This window comes from Mobula hypostoma, chromosome 9 (genome assembly GCF_963921235.1).
Source record: "Mobula hypostoma chromosome 9, sMobHyp1.1, whole genome shotgun sequence".
Taxonomy (NCBI): Eukaryota; Metazoa; Chordata; class Chondrichthyes; order Myliobatiformes; family Myliobatidae; genus Mobula; species Mobula hypostoma.
In genome coordinates this window covers 20,617,515-20,635,330 of record NC_086105.1, presented here as the reverse complement: position 1 = coordinate 20,635,330, position 17,816 = coordinate 20,617,515, and the positions used below count along the sequence as shown (strand labels likewise).

Sequence of the window (17,816 nt, the reverse complement as noted above, 5' to 3'; positions counted from 1 at the left end):
GGTTGGTGAAGTTAATTTCATGATTAAAGAGGACTTACTTAATGTTGATGATCTGTGATTCGGCAATGGTAACATCAAGAGATGCAGGCTAGATATTTTCTCATCAATGCCTGGCACTTGAATTATAAAAATATCGCAACCTCTAACCTTATTGTTGAGCTTGGATCATAATGAAGCTGTGGAATTCATTGCTGCAGGTGACTGTGGAGTATTGAGTGTATTTAAGGCGGAGCTTGATAGGTTCTTGATTAGTCAGGATGTGAAAGATTACAGGGAGAAGGCAGGAGAATGGGGTTGAGAGGGAAATAGATCAGCCATGATGAAATGGTGGGGCAGATCCGATGGGCCAAATGGCCTAATTCTGCTCCCATGTCTTATGCTCTTATACTGCCCTTGGAAAATCCTACAACATTCTAGAGCTGAGATTTCGTATATTGTGATCCTCACATGGAATTTCAGTTCTGATTTTGGCCAGTTTGTGATGATCAAGTTAAGCCACTCACAACAACGTGAAACAGTGCAATTAAGGCATGCACAATCGAATTACATGTTACATTGCTCATAGTGAGGGTTAATTTGTAAGTTCCCAATAGGATTTTTCAACAAGAAAAAGCACAACTTAGTATTATACTATAATACCATTTTGAGAAAATCATGCATCAAAACTCACAACTGCTTTCGATTTTTTAAGAAGCTTTCCAATTAGAATTCAAACGATGATCTTGCTTGATCTATAAAAGTAACTTACATTTATATAGCTAATACCATAGTAAAACATTTCATAAAACCTTCGAATGTTATTAAGTACTTTCCAACATAAAATTTTCTACGTATTTTAATGTATTTGTGGGCAGTTTGGTAGATTAGGTAACTTGATGACAATTATAGCTTATTAATTGACCCTTTTTATGGAAAAGCACCATTCAGAGGTCACTTTTGAAAAGCAATCTGAATTCTTTTTTGGATGGCAGTGGCCTGTTTTGGAAGTTATAAATTGTCCTTTTTCAAAATTCACAGGTTGATCCTATGAGAGGTGAAGTTCAGTCCTTGAACCCACACGTTAACAAATGCTATACTCAACTATACTATTTGAATGTGGCCATTAGTGAACCAGAAATTCTGAACATCTGGGTAATTGTTTTTTTTGCCTATTGCCATCTATTTAATTCCTAACAACACTAATAAAAAGTTGACACTCTCAGTGCCAGTGTTACTGAGGGGTTGTAGCAATATACTCCCCAGTCTCGCTTTTTCCATTCACATTCTGATTACCTCTCACCCCTTAACTTCTCCTCACCTGTTCATCATCTTCCTGATTCCCCTTCTCTTTCTGCTTCTTCCATACTCCATTGTTCTCTGCTATTAGGTTCCTTCTTCTTCAGCCCTTTACCTCTTCCACCTATCACCTCCTAGCTTACTCCATTCCCCCCGCCTCTACCCACCCCCCTTCTCCATCACCTGGACTTATCTATAACCTGGCAAGCTTGTACTCTTTCCCTTCCCCCACCTTCTTATCCTGGCTTCTGCCCCCTTTATTTCCAGCTCTGATGCAGGGTTTTGGCCTAAAATATCAATGATTTATTCCTCTCAAAGATGTTGCCTGCCTCCAGCATTTTGTATGTATTGCAAAATACCGTTTGGATTTATGCTTATACGATATAAAATTTTGGTGTATCTACTATGTAAATCATGAGATAGATCGACCAGTTGTCTGCCAGATTTCTATGCAAATGTTCATGAGTTTCACTGAAGAGTATGTTGCCATTGCAATATTAAGTGTAGGCTGAGTTGCATGAACTCTCAAACACAATAAATCATGAAGTCAGTAATTTATGTATATATCAATGTTCGTGATACTTTTTGCTATCTATCCTAAAGCCAATATTTGAACTGAAAGATATGACTGTACAATAAAAGCATCTTTCTTAGCCAAAACTAAAATAATTTCAATTGTTGCAATAACTTATACTTACTTATACATTCTATGCAATCTTCTAAAAACTATTCTCTGCATTATTTAATCTCAAACAACAGAAAAAACAAGAACAGTATTGACTACCCTATTAGATTTGGAGTAAAATTTTATATAAACTTAATGATCTTCAAGGAGTATCTTGTTCCCCCTCCCATCCCCCACACAGGGTCTTCAAATAGGAAAAAAAATTAAAAACTTCCAAAGCAATGAAATCAATTATGCAAATTCAAATGTTTTATTCAAAATTGATTTTGTAAGCATACTGTTGGTGACATTTTCAGTAGTAATTACTAAGATGCTTTCTTAAACCTGTATATTGTGCTTAACAATTGAAAATTACAAGTAGTGCTCTTCTTTATCAACAAGCCAACAGAGATCAAGTATTAAAAAAAACACCATCTAATTTCTAACTAATTTCTCATATTATGTACTTTCATGAGGAGAATAACAAATCCGGTTCCAAATAGGATGACCGCTGCCTTCCTTAAGAATCGATTGTGATGAAAGCTATTCTGCACTGGTGGCATCCGATTGGGAGCCCTCTCCTGTTTATTCTGCAACTAAAACAGAAAAGTGTGTTATGTGCTATTTCTGAAAAGAGCTTAGATGGAATTCTGAAAACCTCAGCTGTTTAGATTTTCATTAAAACAGCACAAGGTACTTTCAGTTCATGAATGTAACTGAAAATAAATGTTTCATGTGGTTACTTGTGGGGCCATGTAATCACAATGAATAAAATGTTATTTTTAACATTTTATGTTGCAAAATGATGCAGATGATTGCAAAGTATCATACCATATTAACAGATTACAGCATCATAACTATTTCTCACATGGGTGGCCATTTGTCCTATAGGGCTCATGATTTCTCGCACTATATCCTTGCTGGCAAATTAATTTTTCTACGAATAGGATGATGATTTATTACCATTGTTGTTCCTGCTGTATTTGAACTGGGGCATTTGCCTTGAAATTTTGTATACCACCAACCAGCTATTATTACCATTACACAAAAGTAAAATGCTTAACCACAGTACAGTGATGAGTTTCACAAATAATGTTCAACCTCAGATCATTTCCAAAATATTGCAGTCATCTCTAATTAGATGGAGATTCAGAATGATTTTTTTTTACTTATTTACTATATGGTATTTACTGACTGAGCTAAATTTTATAGTTGAAAAATTAGCTTTCAAGTTTATACAAACATATAGTACACTTTGGAAGGACAAACTCCAAGGCAGAGTACAAAGTAAATGGCAGGATACTTGGTAGTGTGGAGGAGCAGAGGGATCTGGGGGTACATGTCCACAGATCACTGAAAGTTGCCTCACAGGTGGATAGGGTAGTTAAGAAAGCTTATGGGGTGTTAGCTTTCATAAGTTGAGGGATAGAGTTTAAGAGTCGCGATGTAATGATGCAGCTCTATAAAACTCTGGTTAGGCCACACTTGGAGTACTGTGTCCAGTTCTGGTCACCTCACTATAGGAAGGACGTGGAAGCATTGGAAAGGGTACAGAGGAGATTTACCAGGATGCTGCTTGGTTTAGAGAGTATGGATTATGATCAGAGATTAAGGGAGCTAGGGCTTTACTCTTTGGAGAGAAGGAGGATGAGAGGAGACATGATAGAGATGTACAAGATATTAAGAGGAAAAGATAGAGTGGATAGCCAGCGCCTCTTCCCCAGGGCACCACTGCTCAATACAAGAGGACATGGCTTTAAGGTAAGTGGTGGGAAGTTCAAGTGGGATATTAGAGGAAGGTTTTTTAACTCAGAGAGTGGTTGGTGCGTGGAATGCACTGCCTGAGTCAGTGGTGGAGGCAGATACACTAGTGAAATTTAAGAGACTACTAGACAGGTATATGGAGGAATTTAAAGTGGGGGGGTTATATGGGAGGCAGGGTTTGAGGGTTGGCACAACATTGTGGGCCGAAAGGCCTGTAATGTGCTGTACTATTCCACGATAAGGGTAGTTCGTGCACTTCATTTTGACTACAGAGATTTTAGATTATGTTTATTTGGACTGTAGTCACCACAGGTTGAATATTTTTCCATTAGTTCTGCAGATTTAGTCTTTTTTATGGGAGGATCACTGAAGTGAGGAGAAATATTGTACTAAAGATTATAAGTCAGGGCAATGATGAAGCCATGTCTGAAGCTGGGCTTCATTGAGACTGGCTGCTTTGTAGGCCCACTGGTCAGAATCCTAGCTCCCTTGGAGTTAAATGAATTTGAGGAGGGTGTTTCACAGTTCCTCCTAGAGGCTAGAATCATTTAACTGAGGGTAAAGAAGCTCACCAATAGTCGGTGGAGTTCTCAGTTCGAGAAGATCACCAACCACCCAAGTATCTGCTGTTGCATTTCTTAAAAATGACTGCAGTTGCCCTCATTGGCCTCATCCATTACATCAGAACCCACAGAACTGAAGTGGATGTAGATGATCCTTGATCTCAAAGGATTCCCCAACAGTTGAAAATTGTGTGTATATAATTATACAATCAGTGGCCAGCTTATTACGCACACCTGTTCATTAATGCAGATATCTAAGCAGCATGAAGCAGACGTGCAGGCGTGGTCAAGAGGTTCAGTTGTTGCTCAGACCAAATTTCAGAGTGGGGAAGAAATGTGATCTAAGTGACTTTGACTGTGGAATGATTGTTGATGCCAGACGGGGTGTGGTTTGAGTATCTCAGAAACTTCTGATCCTCTTGGATTTTCACACACAACAGTCTCTAGAGTTTACAGAGAATGGTGTGAAAAACAAAAATACATACAGTAATTCAATGAGCCACAATTCTGTGGGCAAAAACACATTGTTAATGAGAGTTAATGACTCTACCTCCTCTTATTTACCCCTCGATCGTGACCCCACTAAGGAGCACCAAGCGTTTGTCTCCCACAACATCACCAACTTTATCCGCTCAGGGGATCTCCCACCCACTGCTACCAACTTTATAGTTCCCACACCTCGCACTTCCCGTTTCTACCTCCTACCCAAGATCCACAAACCTGCCTGTCCTAGCAGACCTATTGTCTCAGCTTGCTCCTGCCCCAGCGAACTCGTTTCTGCATACCTCGACACGGTTTTATCCCCCCTTGTTCAATCCCTTCCTACCTATGTTCGTGACACTTCTCACGCTCTTAAACTTTTCGATGATTTTAAGTTCACTGGCCCCCACCGCTTTATTTTCACCATGGATGTCCAGTCCCTATATACTACCATCCCCCATCAGGAAGGTCTCAAAGCGCTCCGCTTCTTTTTGGATTCCAGACCTAATCAGTTCCCCTCTACCACCACTCTGCTCCGCCTAGCGGAATTAGTCCTTACTCTTAATAATTTCTCCTTTGGCTCCTCCCACTTCCTCCAAACTAAAGGTGTAGCTATGGGTACCCGTATGGGTCCTAGCTATGCCTGCCTTTTTATTGGCTTTGTGGAACAATCTATGTTCCAAACCTATTCTGGTATCTGTCCCCCACTTTTCTTTCGCTACATCGACGACTGCATTGGCACTGCTTCCTGCACGTATGCTGAGCTCGTTGACTTCATTAACTTTGCCTCCAACTTTCACCCTGCCCTCTAGTTTAGCTGGTCCATTTCCGACACCTCCCTCTCCTTCCTAGATCTTTCTGTCTCTGTCTCTGGAGACAGCTTATCCACTGATGTCTACTATAAGCCTACTGACTCTCACAGCTATCTGGACTATTCCTCTTCTCACCCTGTCTCTTGCAAAAACGCCATCCCCTTCTCGCAATTCCTCTGTCTCCACCGCATCTGCTCTCAGGATGAGGCTTTTCATTCTAGGACGAGGGAGATGTCTTCCTTTTTTAAAGAAAGGGGCTTCCCTTCCTCCACTATCAACTCCGCTCTCAAACGCATCTCCCCCATTTCACGCACATCTGCTCTCACTCCATCCTCCCACCACCCCACTAGGAATAGGGTTCCTCTGGTCCTCACGTACCACCCTACCAGCCTCCGGGTCCAACATATTATTTTCCATAACTTCCGCCACCTCCAACGGGATCCCACCACTAAGCACATCTTTCCCTCCCCCCCTCTACTTTCCGTAGGAATCGCTCCCTACGTGACCCCCTTGTCCATTCGTCCCCCCCACATCCCTCCCCACTGATCTCCCTCCTGGCACATATCCTTGTAAGCGGAACAAGTGCTACACATGCCCTTACACTTCCTCCCTTACCACCCTTCAGGGCCCCAGACAGTCCTTCCAGGTGAGGCGACACTTCACCTGTGAGTCAGCTGGGGTGATATACTGCGTCCGGTGCTCCCGATGTGGCCTTCTATATATTGGCGAGACCCGACGCAGACTGGGAGATTGTTTTGCTAAACACCTACGCTCTGTCTGCCAGAGAAAGCAGGATCTCCCAGTGGCCACACATTTTAATTCCACATCCCATTCCCATTCTGATATGTCTATCCATGGCCTCCTCTACTGTAAAGATGAAGCCACACTCAGGTTGGAGGAACAACACCTTATATTCCGTCTGGGTAACCTCCAACCTGATGGCATGAACATTGATTTCTCTAACTTCCGCTAATGCCCCACCTCCCCCTCATACCCCATGTGTTATTTATTTATATACACACATTCTTTCTCTCACTCTCCTTTTTCTCCCTCTGTCCCTCTGACTATACCCCTTGCCCATCCTCTGGGTTCCCCCCGCCTTTTCCTTCTTCCTGGGCCTCCTGTTCCATGATCCTCTCATATCCCTTTTGCCGATCACCTGTCCAGCTCTTGGCTCCATCCCTCCCCCTCCTGTCTTCTCCTATCATTTTGGATCTCCCCCTCCCCCTCCCACTTTCAAATCTCTTACTAGCTGTCCCTTCAGTTAGTCCTGATGAAGGGTCTCGGCCCGAAGCGTCGACTGTACCTCTTCCTAGAGAAGCTGCCTAGCCTGCTGCGTTCACCAGCAACTTTGACGTGTGTTGCTTGTTAATGAGAGAGGTCAGAAGAGAAAGGCTGGTCTGATTCAAAATGACAGGAAGGCAACAATAACTTAAATAAGCACACATTACAAGAGTGGTGTGCAGAAGAGTATCTCTGAACACACAACACACTGAACCCTGAAAGTGGCAGAAAACCACCCTAGGTCCCAGTCCTGTGCCAAATAAAGTGGACACTGAGTGTATTTAAAATTGTTCACAATTCATTGCCCTGCACCATTCAGTACAATTGGTTTATTAATCTTAAGCTGCAGTGTTGACATGATGAACCAGTGGCATACCTTCTCTCTTTTGTAGTTGCTGTTATATTTTCAATTACCACTTGTGGGTTGAAGCCCCACAAAGAGACATGATTACAAAAAAATATAGGTTGATTTTTTTGTTGGTAGTAAAGTAGCAGGACCCTACAGACACATTGCCTTTCAAATTCATTAAAAGAGGGTTCTCTCAGTTAGACACAAAAAGTTCCACAGTAGTCTTTTGAAGAGTAGTTACGTCTTTGAAATCTTGGCCAATCTTTATTAACCAGTAGTATTCGTAATCATCAGTGTTACATTACAGTTTGAAGGGGCTAGTCTTACCCATCTTACAATGGTAACTGAACTTCAAAAGTACATCATCACTGCAAAGTGCTATATCAAAGTCCTTAAGTTGTGAAAGATAATACATACTATTAAGAGGCTTAACAAGGTAGAAGCAGAGTTGATGCTTCCCCTGGCTGGGGTGTTGAGAAGCAAGGGTCACAGTCTCAAAATATGAGGTCGCAGATGAGAAGAACTTTCTTTATTCAAAGAGTAGTGAATCTTTGGAATTCTCTTTTCATGAGGGCTGTGGAGGCCCAGTTGCTGACTACATTAAAGGCAGAGATCGTCAGATACTTAGATATGAAGGGAACCAGAGATAGTAGGGCAAGCACAGCAGAATGGTTCTGAAGTAAAAGATCTGCTGCGATCTCATTATTTTGTGGGGCAGGCATGAAGGGCCGAATGACCTAATCTAGATATATAGGCTTTTTATTTGACATGGCCAACATTTCTTCTAATTACCACAATAAAAGCTAACAATGAGAGCATGCACTGCTAAATCAATTAAATTTTCACACAGATCAATTAACCTAGATTAGGGGAGACATGGTTAATAAACTATTTCACAGACACTCTCGAAAAGCAGGGAAACCTCACTGATTTCAGAGAACACTTTGCTTTTATCAGGTATTGCTCCATTAAGTGACTTGTTGTTTCTCACATCCAAGATTTAATGTTAAGTAGTAAGGCTTTACTGGGCTCCTTTCAAATATTAATTACTAGATTTCCACATGGCTTCATTCAGTAACAGATTCTTTGCTGTCACGAATACTCCATTTACAGAATCACTAAATTTATTTCCACTCTTGCAGTCAATTACTTTCAAGTGACACTTTCTGACAAGTGCCTGTCGTTATGTTGTTAGTTTCCAAATGACAGATGTGGTGTTAACACACAGCCTTGACCTCTCCCACCCTCACTATCTCTTTGTTACCACACCAGCGTTATCCAGACAACATCTGATTCATCTAGTTTTATACAGGGCCAAAGAGGAGTTGCTGCTTAAGGAAAATATGTTTGTAATTGAACTAAAATACAAGCACCTAACGCAGTAGAATAGTATCTGTTCACCCTCATTTACCTTTAGTAGAAGATTCCTCAAACTTTCCACTTCTTTATTCAGATCTTGAATACACTTAACCAAGTCATCACAGATCAAAGCTGATTTTCTGTCAGGGTCCAAATCCAATACTCTCTGAAAACAGGTGAATTGAAGACATCAGTAAAAAGATAACCATTAGAGGGGGAGAAAACTCAAATCTTTATCTTGATCCTTTAGGGTTGAATCTCAAGCAACTTGGTGTCCTCTAATGCAATGGAAGTTTTCCTCAGAACTTTGCTGTAACAACAGCTCAGTGAGTATTCTGTTTTTTTGAACTGATCTTTTTAGATAAACTTATTGCAAGCTGCCTGGTGTTGGTTATTTGATGACGAGTAGGAACATTAAAGAGTGGTTCATCAGCATCAATATTATTAGTTTTTAATTAGGCTTATAGAACTGCCACAGAAACACAGAAAAATAACTAAGTTATATCACTGTTTATTTTATATCCACTTGCTGCACCTTCACATTGGCTATAGGTGTGTTGTTAAGAAACTTGTGCAAGAGACAGTAGGGTAGTGTTTAGCACGACACTTTACAGTACCAGTGACCTGGGCTCAATTCCAGTTGATGTATGTAAGGAGTTTGTACATTCTCCCCATGACCATGTGGTTTTCCTCCAGGTGTTCCTGTTTGTCCCCCATAGTGGTTGGTACCAGTTGATAGGTTAATTGGCTATTGTAAATTGCCCCATGATTAGGCTAGGGTTAAATTGGGGCTTGCTGGGCAGTGCGTCTCAAAGGCAGGAATGGCCTATTCCATGCTGCATCTCTATTAAAAAAGACTGAGGTGGGGGGTGCAGGGAGAATTAGAAAGCTCACCAAATAAAACAACAAGTTACACATTTTTTTGCTAAAATCTCTAACTTGTAACATGTTTGTTAACTTCATTAAAGTAAGATGAGGACTGAGATAAGGTAAAAGAGGAAAATCACCAGCAATTCTTTTCAGTAAACTTTGATGGACATTTTCTGTAAATGTTGGACTTAGATCTAATGGTCCCTGTGGAGGACTTTCCTGCTGATGTCGAATATTTAAATTCATTCATGAAACATAATTACTTTGGGTGAAGTATCAAGGGTGTTAGAGGCATATGGAGTTATAATGGAGTGATGTACTTAAAACTTTGAGGGATATTGGGAGGAAATTTAAATAAACCAAATCCAAGAACAGAACATTTGCCTTTTAAGTACTAATCTAATAGCCTGCAGATGTTTTCTAAAAAAAAAATTAAACACTTAAGCATTTAAAAACACTGTCAAGTTAAAAAAAATGTGTCTATTTGAAGAGGGGTGGGGGGCAGTTCATATTTCTGAATTATCAAAGGAGGGCTTTGCAGGGTGAACAGAGGAAGGTGACACAGAATATTCACTCTGAAGCATACCAGTTCTGAGTTGCTTCCTAGTTGGTTCGTCACATTCTGAATTGTTGCCATCAGGTGATTGCAGTGCTTCTTCAGTTTTATTAAAAAAATTGCAAGTTCTTCAGCGCTTGTAAATAAAATAATAAATTAATGACGATAAAGCACCTAAAATATAACCCAAGCAAACATCTATTTGAGGGAATAATGAATAATTGGCCTTTGCAGTCACAATGGTATTGCTCTGGCCTTAAAGTTCTCTTTTATAACAAAATAGCATTAACCAGCAAACAAAATACAGGTAATTCAGTTAAGTATCAACCTGTAGAAATTTTGAACTGTTAGTGAGTGATTCACCTACACTTACCTAAAGCTGCATCATTCTGCTTTCCATTTTGGCATTTCTCGGAATAAGCATGGGTTCATTACTAATTCTACACTTTACCTATCATTGATAACACTATCACTGGTAACAAGAACAGAGAAAGATGCAGTCACATGGCTTTATCATCAATATCCATCCAACCTGCCACCCAGATTTGTCTAAAGCTGCTGTTACTTGGCAATCACAATTTTCAAAGTGTGATGCGAAACCTGGTCAGCATTGCTGTGCTCAGTAGTCAATGCCACTGCCTCACATTCAATCCTGACCTTGGCGTGTCTGCCTAGTTTGCACTTTTCCTCAATGGTCTTACGGGCTTCCCTCATGTGCTCTGATTTCTTCCCATACCCCAAAGGCTTTGGTAGGGCATGTGAGAAGTACAGGTTACATAAAAAACGATGTAGGGGAATGATTGGAAGGATATGCTCTGGAAACAAACACATACCCAATGGGCCAAATGGCCTATTTCTCTACCATAAGAAAACATGCACGTTTACACAGACATTGGACATTTTTTTGCTTTTCGTCTGATGGATATACATTCAGAAAATAAAGGCACAATAAAGTGCAAAAAGAAACCTCTCAAATTCAGTTTTTTTTTGCCGCACTGGACCACTGCATCATTTATGTCCTGAAATTTGCCAGTGGAGAGATCAGTTAAATTCCCAGTCACTATTGTATTTCAATGTACTGTTCATATATTAGAAGAAATAGAATTATGTCAATATTGAAGTGTCTCAGAACTAACATTTAATTCACAAGTCATGCTTTTAATCTGTGTGTGCAGCTACAAAGCACTACAATACTTCAGTATTAGTAGAATTTGGCTTTTGGACAGCAACATTAAAAATAATCTTCATTATCTACACAGGATCTGAAGGGCAAAGCTTCTTGATTTTCTGAATTACATCCATTGCATAAGAGAATTAAATAAATCAAATAACTTTCAGTTGTCAAATGGGCTATCAGAGCACATATTAGGCAAAATCAATTTGTCTGCTGGAGCTCCAGTATTATCACTTAGAGTTTGTTTGGCTCTCCTAACGAAAAAAAGTTTTGACAAAGTTGAAGGTGGTAGATATAGGTGTATTAAAGCATGACTAAATTTGATTTATTTAGACAGTGGCTATTGTTAACCCTTCATGTGATGTTGCATTCTCATATACAGGCAAGATCAGGTTTCATGACCACCCATAAGAAAGTGTTTATTAGCAGCCATCTTGGTTGAACCTATTGTTCACATGTTAGATGTTTTTATGGGGTAGGGTCAATATAATGGCTTAAAAACTACTTCATCCAAGTATTATTTCAATGTGTATTGTTTCAGTATATCAATATAAAAGCAGATGGCACAATGTGAAGCCAAATGACTCTGTGAAAATACAATTTCTTTTTGAATATTTTGGCATTTTAAAGCAGTACATTACTGTTCAAGGTTCAAAGATACTTCTCTAAACAAGGACAAAAAGCCAAACTGCAGTTCTGAGAGGTTTTGACATCATGTCTCACCCCATGATTTTCTCTGGTATTTTAAAATATTTTGTAAAGCAAATAAAGCCAATTATGTACAAGATGTTTGAAAATAATTGCTTTGAAATCAAAATTATCAGATAATTATTTCTACCATTTTTTCAAGAACTTAAAATTGTTATCTCTCTGTCTTCCCTTTCCACCAGTAGTCTGCTCCCCTCTAAAATCCAAGTTTGTCATCATATGACCAAGTCTTCTTAATTCATTTAATCGTGTCTCCTCTCATTCTTGATGAGCAAACTCTTTATCAGAGGCTTATTTTTCTCTTAATTTTATAAATTTTGAAAAAAAGAAAAAATATATGTAAACTGTGGAGAAAGATTTGATATTGATATTGCAGCGTAAAATGCTATTAGTTCACTTAAATGAGCTTTATTTACAATGAAACATTACAATGTGACATATAACTACATTGAACATTGCTGAGTGGTAATATTTAACATAAGTAGTGAAAATATTCCTATGTCTGGACCGCACCAATTTATTTCTGCATGGGAATTGCAGCCTTTTGAGCATACATGCAGTCAATATTACATCAGTTTCCTGACCTGAAACTGACTGCATACTCCATCAAAATGGTTGTGATCTGGAGACTGATTGTTTACCGTAATTTGAACTACCACGTTTTCAGCACATTGTCCAATTTATAATGCTCAATCAGCCTGTTCCAAGACAGGGAAACTTCTGATTTACCAACATTTGCAGAAGGTGGTAAGTTGATTAACATTTCATTTTATCCCCCAGTGTGGTACTTCTGAATCGCTAGGCCATGCTCACAAATGGTAATTTCAGAGATGTGTTAGATCTTCTATTCTGGGTGCTATTTCAAAGTAAAATACTAACAACAAAATTTAATATGCAGTTTCTGAAATGTCCAAAGATTCAACAAGTTTTGATGGTTAGCTGTATTAGTTATCAGTATATCTATTACTTAATATACAAGTAATTCAGATCCCAACCTTTTTCTTTCACATAAATGAGAATTACAACTAGGCAATTTATCAATTTAACTGAGAATTTTTATTTGTGAATTACGTTCCTTTTCTCCCCCACATTAGAACCCAAAACAGGGAAAATTGTAAAGAATGAAAAACTGAAAATTCAAAAATGGAGATGCCAGCAGTTCAAAAATACTCACCCCGGCTTGTTCAGTACTCAGTTGAACTACCTCTTGGAACTATTACAACTAATAGTATTTATGGATAAGTCTCTATTAGCTTTGCACAATGTGATGGAGCAAGATTTGCCCATTCTTCCTTGAAACATTGCTCAAGCTGTGCCAGGTTAGTTGGGGAGCAGCAGTGAAAATTTTAACATCTTGCCAGAGATGTTCAATCAGGGTAAGGTTAGGATTCTGACTAGGCCACTTGAGGACATCAATTTTCTTCATTTGATGCCAGTCCATGGTTGTTATGGCATTGTGCTTTGAGTTGTTGTCCTGCAGAAAGCCGAACTTGCTCCCCAGTTTAATCTTCCTGGTAAAGGCTAGCAGGTTTTTATCCAGGAACTCTCCGTTTTAGCAACATTCATCTTCCCATCAATCCTGACCAGATTTCCAGCCCTGCTATTGAAAAGAAACCCCATAGCATGATTTTACCTCCACCATATTTTACAGTAGGGATGGTGTTACCTGGCTGATGTGCAGTATTAGATTTACACCACATGTACCGCTTAGTGTTGAGGCCAAAAAGTTCCACTTCAGTCTCATCCAACCACAAGACTTTCTTCCACGTCTTTACAAAAACTTCTAAGCGACTCTTTGCCGGATCTCCACAGGGAAAAGATGTGCTTTTTTTTAGCCTGGGCCTCTTCTTTGCCATTCATTCATAAGAACCCTTTTTGTACAAGGCCTTTGAGATTGTGGAGCCATGAATTTCATCTCCAGTTGCAGCCAGTAACATCTGCAGCTCACTCAGAGTGACTGTTGGCATCACAGTAGCCTCTCTTATAACTGCCATTCTTCTCCTGCGACTAATTTTAGAGGGGAAGCCTGACTTAGGCAGTGTGGCTGTGGTTTCATATTTTTTCCCACTTTTTCTCAAGGACTGCAGTGAGCTCCGAGGTATGTTCAGTGCCTTTGCTCATATCAAACTATGCATACATTATTCAACCTTGAGATTCATCTAACAAGCATCCATGAAAAAAGAAACCCAAAAGAAGCCATAAAAAAAGATCATCGAACACCCAATGTGCAGAAGAAAAACATATCAGGTGAACAGTAAACATAAGCAAATAGCATTCTGAACTGAAGTACACAGAGTATCTGTCCCCAGACCCTTAGTTCGGCACAGAGCCAAGTAAACGTCACTGAACCATCCCATCCCTCACCTCAGGCCCCGACACCCTGACCTCTTCAATGTGGCCAGGCACTTAGATCATCATCCAAACATTGGGTTCAGTTGCTTCGATACGCTCTGGGGCTTGGGCCCCGCCACCGCGATTCCACTCGTATCGACCTTCCTGATTCTGTCCGGTAATTAAATCTTCATCCAAACATTGGGTTCAGTCGCTTCGATATGCTCTGGGGCTTGGGCCCCGCCACTGCGATTCCACTCGTATCGACCTTCCTGATTCTGTCCGGTAATTAAATCTTCATCCAAACATTGGGTTCAGTCGCTTTGATACGCTCCGGGGCCTGGGCCCCGCCACCACAATTCCACTTGGCACTTAAATTCATCTTGTACCCTTCCCCAAATTTGTGCTTCTCTATTATCAGTTCCTTGACTGGTCTGGAATGCTCTTTGTCTACATTTTGGTTTGGTCTGTTGAAAATCTACCATACTGTTGGACCTTACAGAGAGAGGGTGTATTTATTTTTATGAATTCATTAAAAATAGGTGATCTATCAATAAGTAGGGTGAGGTGGTAAGGTAATACTGTATATTGCACCTGAGGAATGTTAGTGTAGTAATTACAAAGGGGATGAATACATTTTCAGCCTCAATTTTGGTTTTTAATTTTTAGATAATTATAGACAGGTTTTGGAACTTATCGTTTGATTTGACATGATCACAATGTTTTATAGATTAGAACAAAAATCCTACTTCAATATATTTTAAATTTAGAAAATGAGACAGTAAAATGTGAAAATTGTTGTGGGAACTGAATACTTCTTCAAGGCACTGTAGATTATTTACATAAAGTAGAACAACTATAGAGAGCAACAGTGTGCCATTTTCAACTTCTTCTGCTAAAGTCTTTAGGTGTACTGAACTTCAGATATCTTTATCTATAACATATCTCTGGAGAGAATTCTTGAGGATTGTGCTAAAAATATCTTTTTTATGTTTTGGATTTGAAAAATTAGATGCAATTTGACAGAAGAAATTTTAAAGTATTTGTGTTAAAATCCAGGCTATATTGTCTTTTGTTTTTATTTAGATCACACTGTTGAGAAATTGTAACAGAAATACCTGGCCAAACTTGGACAAGAATAGAATATAATTTAACACTGACAAAGCAAAAATATTTTCTTCTAATTTATTTGTCCACCAGCATATATATATTTCTTATCAGAATCACTACATAACTTTCACACTAAGGGATTAATGCCATTCACAATTTTAACACTTGTTGGGGGAGATGGTTTGTAGAGTAATCATCCTAATGGTTTTAGGAAAAAGTATCTGTGACAGCAATCGGCAATCCATCACTCCTAAATGATTTAAATGCAACGAGCTTCAGTGTTCTTTACTCTAACTGAGAACACAATATTTGCCCAGGGGATAAGGTGATGCTAATATTCAAAAGGTGAATAACACAATAAACAACAAATCGAACAACTTATCTTTAACAAACTCATCTCTGAAATGAAAATTATTTATCATTTATAAAAACCAGATAACTTCTGAAATGTCCAATTATTTAACTTCTAATTTATTAGTATATGGAAAATAGTTATGTAATTAATTAAATAAATATATAAACAGTGTATTGCAGGGGTTCGTAACCTGGGGCCTATGGACCCCTTGGGGGCCCGTGAACTTGGATGGGAAAAACTTTACGTCTTTATTTTCACTGGCCTCTAACATTCAGCATTTCCTTCAGTTATGAACGTAGACAACAGACCACATTAGCATTAGCAGTACTTGTGACCTTGTCACCAATAGAAATCACAGATATTTTCATATCGCATTACTGTTGTTACAAATATCTCAAAGTATTGCTCATCACTACTCTGAAATTACGGTAATTATTAGACACATAATTACTATGTCACAATTTAAAAAAATATTTTGATCACTATTTCAATATAATTGGTTCCTTTTGTAATCCAATGTATTTATTTTATATATTTAAATACATTACTCTGAGAAGGGGTCCATAGGCTTCGCTGGACTGCCAAAGGAGGCCATGTATAAAAAAGGTTAACAACCCCTAGTCTATCATAATTAGAATCAGATAAATAACTACCAGTAATATAAATGGCAAGAGTTAACATTAAGAACGTTGCCCAAATCAGTATTTTAGCTTTGCTTTTTGCACAATTGTTCCTGTTAAGCTCTCGATACTGGGCTGTGCAACAAAGAGAAGGCATACAATCATCAATCTGACTGTACTTTTCCATCTCTCGGGATTGGACGTTCCAGTTCCATTTTGAAAAAATAAATAAATCCCACCCATTTATTTGTAAGTTAAACTCATACATGGAATTATAATATATTAAATGGATTTCCAATTCACATTCACAGAACATGGTGCTAGAAGTAAAACTGCAAAAAAAAATCTTTTTTTTTATATAACTGTTATCATTTATTTTCTTCTGTATGATTCCTAACTTTCACAGTTAAATTCTGATCAGTAAATTGAGCTACGGTGTGGGTACATGTTCTCGCAATACCCGAGTAAATGTGCCCACCTAGTGGTGAAGATAAATTAGTACCACTGCCTTAAAAGCACAACACTGTCAGACATCCTAGTTCATAGAATCATAAGTTCACACACAGGCCATTCAGCATGTTATACTTGTGCTAATACTATTTCTATATTCTTTGCTATTTGGTACTTACCTACTATAATTTTTATTCAAGTCGTTATTTCTTTCTCTGTTCTTTAATTATGGCAAAATGTTCCATATTCAAGGAATAATTGTGGAGAGGTTCCCTTTAATGTTCATATCAGTTTGCATGCCATGTTATTGATTCACTGACTATGTGTCAGCTTGGCTCTGCCTTGCTTCTAAGTCAGAAGGATAAGCCACCAGTTCCCTTCTTGCATTTGTACATCATCGAGACCACCATCAGTGATAGTTTTGAACTGTTGTTTAACTCGACCTCTCAACAAGCATATCAATACTTCTGAGTTTTGAGGAACACCTGGTTTAACCCTCACTTTTTATCACTTGTGTTTGTATAGATCTTCACAAAATGACTTCCAAACAGAGGCAATTTAAACTAACAAGAAATAAGTACCCAGCACTTCTTACTTATATTTTCCCAAAAATGTTTCATAGAAGTGAAATAAGCAGAATGTACACGACTCTCTCACATTAAAATTCCACAGCAACCGTGAGTGGGTACTGGCACCTTTTAAAAAGAAACAATTCTGCATATTCTGGCTATGGAGGACAGAGACATTAATAACAATACAAAGTGTTAACATATATGACAGACATCAAAACCTGTCAATTCTGGCTCGAGAAAAAGTTAATAGTCACTGTAAAGCCTATGCGAACAATTTTCAGAGATCTTTTATAATTACTAACTGCTTCAAATACAAGTTAAAGTTAATATCAGGATAATGGATGACTATGGCAAACACCTGCACCTATTTCCTTTAATACTTTTACTTCCTTTGGAGTAGACACGAACAGGTCCTGTAGCTTCCTCTACAAATTTCCAAATCATTTTTCACTGCTTTTTAACATTTAAAAACTCAGCTGATTCCTAATTGTTTCACAATATCTTGTCTGTATTTATTTTT

General features: G+C 38.7%; 1 protein-coding gene across 2 annotated transcripts in view; it reads right to left on the bottom strand.

The window, feature by feature from the left end:
- Positions 1-2,197: 2,197 nt before the first annotated feature.
- The window catches only part of asz1 (ankyrin repeat, SAM and basic leucine zipper domain containing 1), an 89,084-nt gene continuing 73,465 nt past the window's right edge, over positions 2,198-17,816 (bottom strand). For both annotated transcript variants that reach the window (XM_063059626.1, XM_063059627.1), the window contains exons 11-13: positions 10,007-10,112; positions 8,603-8,716; positions 2,198-2,535 (exon numbers count right to left, since the gene is read on the bottom strand). In XM_063059626.1, coding sequence (XP_062915696.1) covers positions 2,386-2,535; positions 8,603-8,716; positions 10,007-10,112 — 370 coding nt within the window. In that variant the 3' untranslated portion in view covers positions 2,198-2,385. The remainder of the gene's footprint in view (positions 2,536-8,602; positions 8,717-10,006; positions 10,113-17,816) is intronic.